The 2,431-nt window shown below is 46.2% G+C and overlaps 1 protein-coding gene across 1 annotated transcript in view; it reads right to left on the reverse strand.

The window, feature by feature from the left end:
- Window positions 1–322: 322 nt before the first annotated feature.
- LOC108307558 (cytochrome c oxidase assembly factor 4 homolog, mitochondrial) overlaps window positions 323–2,431 on the reverse strand; it is a 4,129-nt gene continuing 2,020 nt past the window's right edge. Inside the window, exon 2 of the mRNA XM_017532962.2 lies at window positions 323–1,049. Within this exon, the coding sequence (XP_017388451.1) occupies window positions 770–1,033 (264 nt within the window). The 5' untranslated portion in view covers window positions 1,034–1,049 and the 3' untranslated portion in view covers window positions 323–769. The remainder of the gene's footprint in view (window positions 1,050–2,431) is intronic.

The raw sequence follows: 2,431 nt of genomic DNA on the forward strand, positions 1-2,431 counted from the left end.
CAGAGGCCCTGTCTCAAAAAACAAAACAGGCCGGGTGCAGGGCTCACACTTTTAATCCCGACACTTTGGGAGGCAGAGGTGGGCGGATCACAAGGTCAAGAGATTGAGACTATCCTGGCCAACATGGCGAAACCCCAACTCTACTAAAAATTCAAAAATTAGCTGGGTGTGGTGTTGCGTGCCTTGTAGTTTCATCTACTCAGGAGGTGGAGGCAGAAGAATTGCTTGAACCCTGGAGGCAGAGGTTACAGTAAGCCAAGAATGTGACACTGCAATCCAGCCTGGCAACACAGCAAGACTCCATCTAAAAAACAAAACTCTATTTGAATAAAAAGTTTCCCCATTTGCTTTTTTCTTTCCCCTAAACTGATTGAAACTGATCCAGAACAAGTGATGAAAGAGAAAGGCACTAATTAGGTAACCAATTTACCATTAGATTATGAATTTAATTTAAAATACAAATGTCCCTAAAATCATCTCAGTACACTGACCCAAGATGTGGGGTGGGGGAGCATCCCTTATCCCATTCTTTGTTTTCATGGCAAATACTGGTGGAACAAGACAGCTGAGGATGTGTGAGATCTGACACTGAATATATGATAGCTGTTTGTGGCAGTCATGTCCAAACCCATTGCTCTCAACTACAGATCCAAAAACTATCCGCATGTTTTACACCTCCCACACCCACCATTCAGAATTTCTTCCTTTATGATCTCTCTGGTTGCTGGTTTTGGCAGGGCCATCTACTGGGGATAGGTGGTATGGGGTCTCAGTGGTGGGCACTGGCTTGTTCTTTCCTCCTCTGCAGTTCCTCTTGCCGCCTCGCCTGCTGTGCATTCATGCAGTCCTTGAAGGCCTGCACCTGTGGCTGGCACTGCCGCCAGTCCTGGTGCTGGGCCATGCACTCCTGCACTGCAAAGTGGGAGGCAGCACAGCCAGAGCGGGAGATCAGCTGGTCCAGCGGGTCCTCCTCCTCCTCTTCTTTCTTCACAGGTCGGGTCCAGGTATGGCCTTGAGGGACTGAGGTTGACATCTTGGGGGTGGGGAGTCTATAGAACATTAACAGAGACAAGTTTAGAGTAGCGATATGATGATATGTAAGGTTCGTAGATTATAAATAGCACTGACCAGACTGCACTGTTTAGCCTGTTTATGTCTGTCTCCTGTGGGAGACTCTAAGCTTAAAGACACATGCTTGTTTTTTATTTATTTTTTATTTTTTTATTTGAGGGGGTCTTGCTTTGTCACCCAGGATCACTGTAGCCTCCATCTTTAGGGATCAAGCAATCCCTCAGTCGACCTCTGCCAGAATAGCTGGGACTACAGGTGTGCACCACCACACTCAGCTAATTTTTTTGATTTTTAGTACAGACAGGGTTTTTCCATGTTGCTCAGTATGGTCTCAAACTCCTGGTCTCAAGTGATCCTCCCACCTCAGCCTCCCAAAGTGGTGGGATTACAGGTGTGAGCCACTGTGCCCAGGTGATGTTTGTCTTGATTTACGTTTGTGTCCCCAGCAGTAGGCCTGGCTGACAGCAGGCTGCAGAGTGGTTTGAACTGAATGAGATAAAGTATGTGAGAATGCTTAATATAACATTCAATAAGCTCAATGGATTTTGCTGCTGGAATATGAATTAGGTGAAATGTCATCTTTTTAGAGACACAATCTCTGATCTACCTAAAAAGAACTAAACTTTCAGCCAGGTACGATGGCTCACACCTATAATCCTAGCATTTTGGGAGGCTGAGGCAGGAAGATTGCTTGAACCCAGGAGTTTGAGACCAGCCTGGGTTAAAGCAAAACCTCGTCTCTACAAAAAAATTTAAAAATCAGCGGGGCATGGTGGCACATACTTGTAGTCCTGGTTACTCAAGAGGCTGAAGTGGTAGAATCTCTTAAGCCCAGGAATTCAAAGTCCGCAGTGGGCTATGATGGTGCCATTGTACTCCAGCTTAGGTGACAGTGAGACCCTGTTTCAAATAAATAAATAACCTTTCTTCTTTTATCCTACTGGCTTTATTCTATACCTGAAGAACAAAGTTTAAAACGTGAAAGGGTTCCCAAATATGGGTAGGTTCTGACACATGGGGAGGATGGAAAGAGTAAAGTGTGGTAGTAGCATACAGCATGCAGAGGCCAGGTTTAAGACATGAATTTATAAGGTAAGTGAGATGACTTTGTAAACTATACAAAAATGTGAGGTGAGCCGGGCGCGGTGGCTCACGCCTGTAATCCCAGCACTTTGGGAGGCCGAGGCGGGTGGATCACGAGGTCAAGAGATCGAGACCATCCTGGTCAAACGGTGAAACCCTGTCTCCACTAAAAATACAAAACATTAGCTGGGCATGATGGCGCGTGCCTGTAATCCCAGCTACTCGGGAGGTTGAGGCAGGAGAATTGCCTGAACCCAGGAGGCGGAGGTTACGGTGA

Source organism: Cebus imitator, unplaced genomic scaffold, assembly GCF_001604975.1.
Source record: "Cebus imitator isolate Cc_AM_T3 unplaced genomic scaffold, Cebus_imitator-1.0 Scaffold79, whole genome shotgun sequence".
Taxonomy (NCBI): domain Eukaryota; kingdom Metazoa; phylum Chordata; class Mammalia; order Primates; family Cebidae; genus Cebus; species Cebus imitator.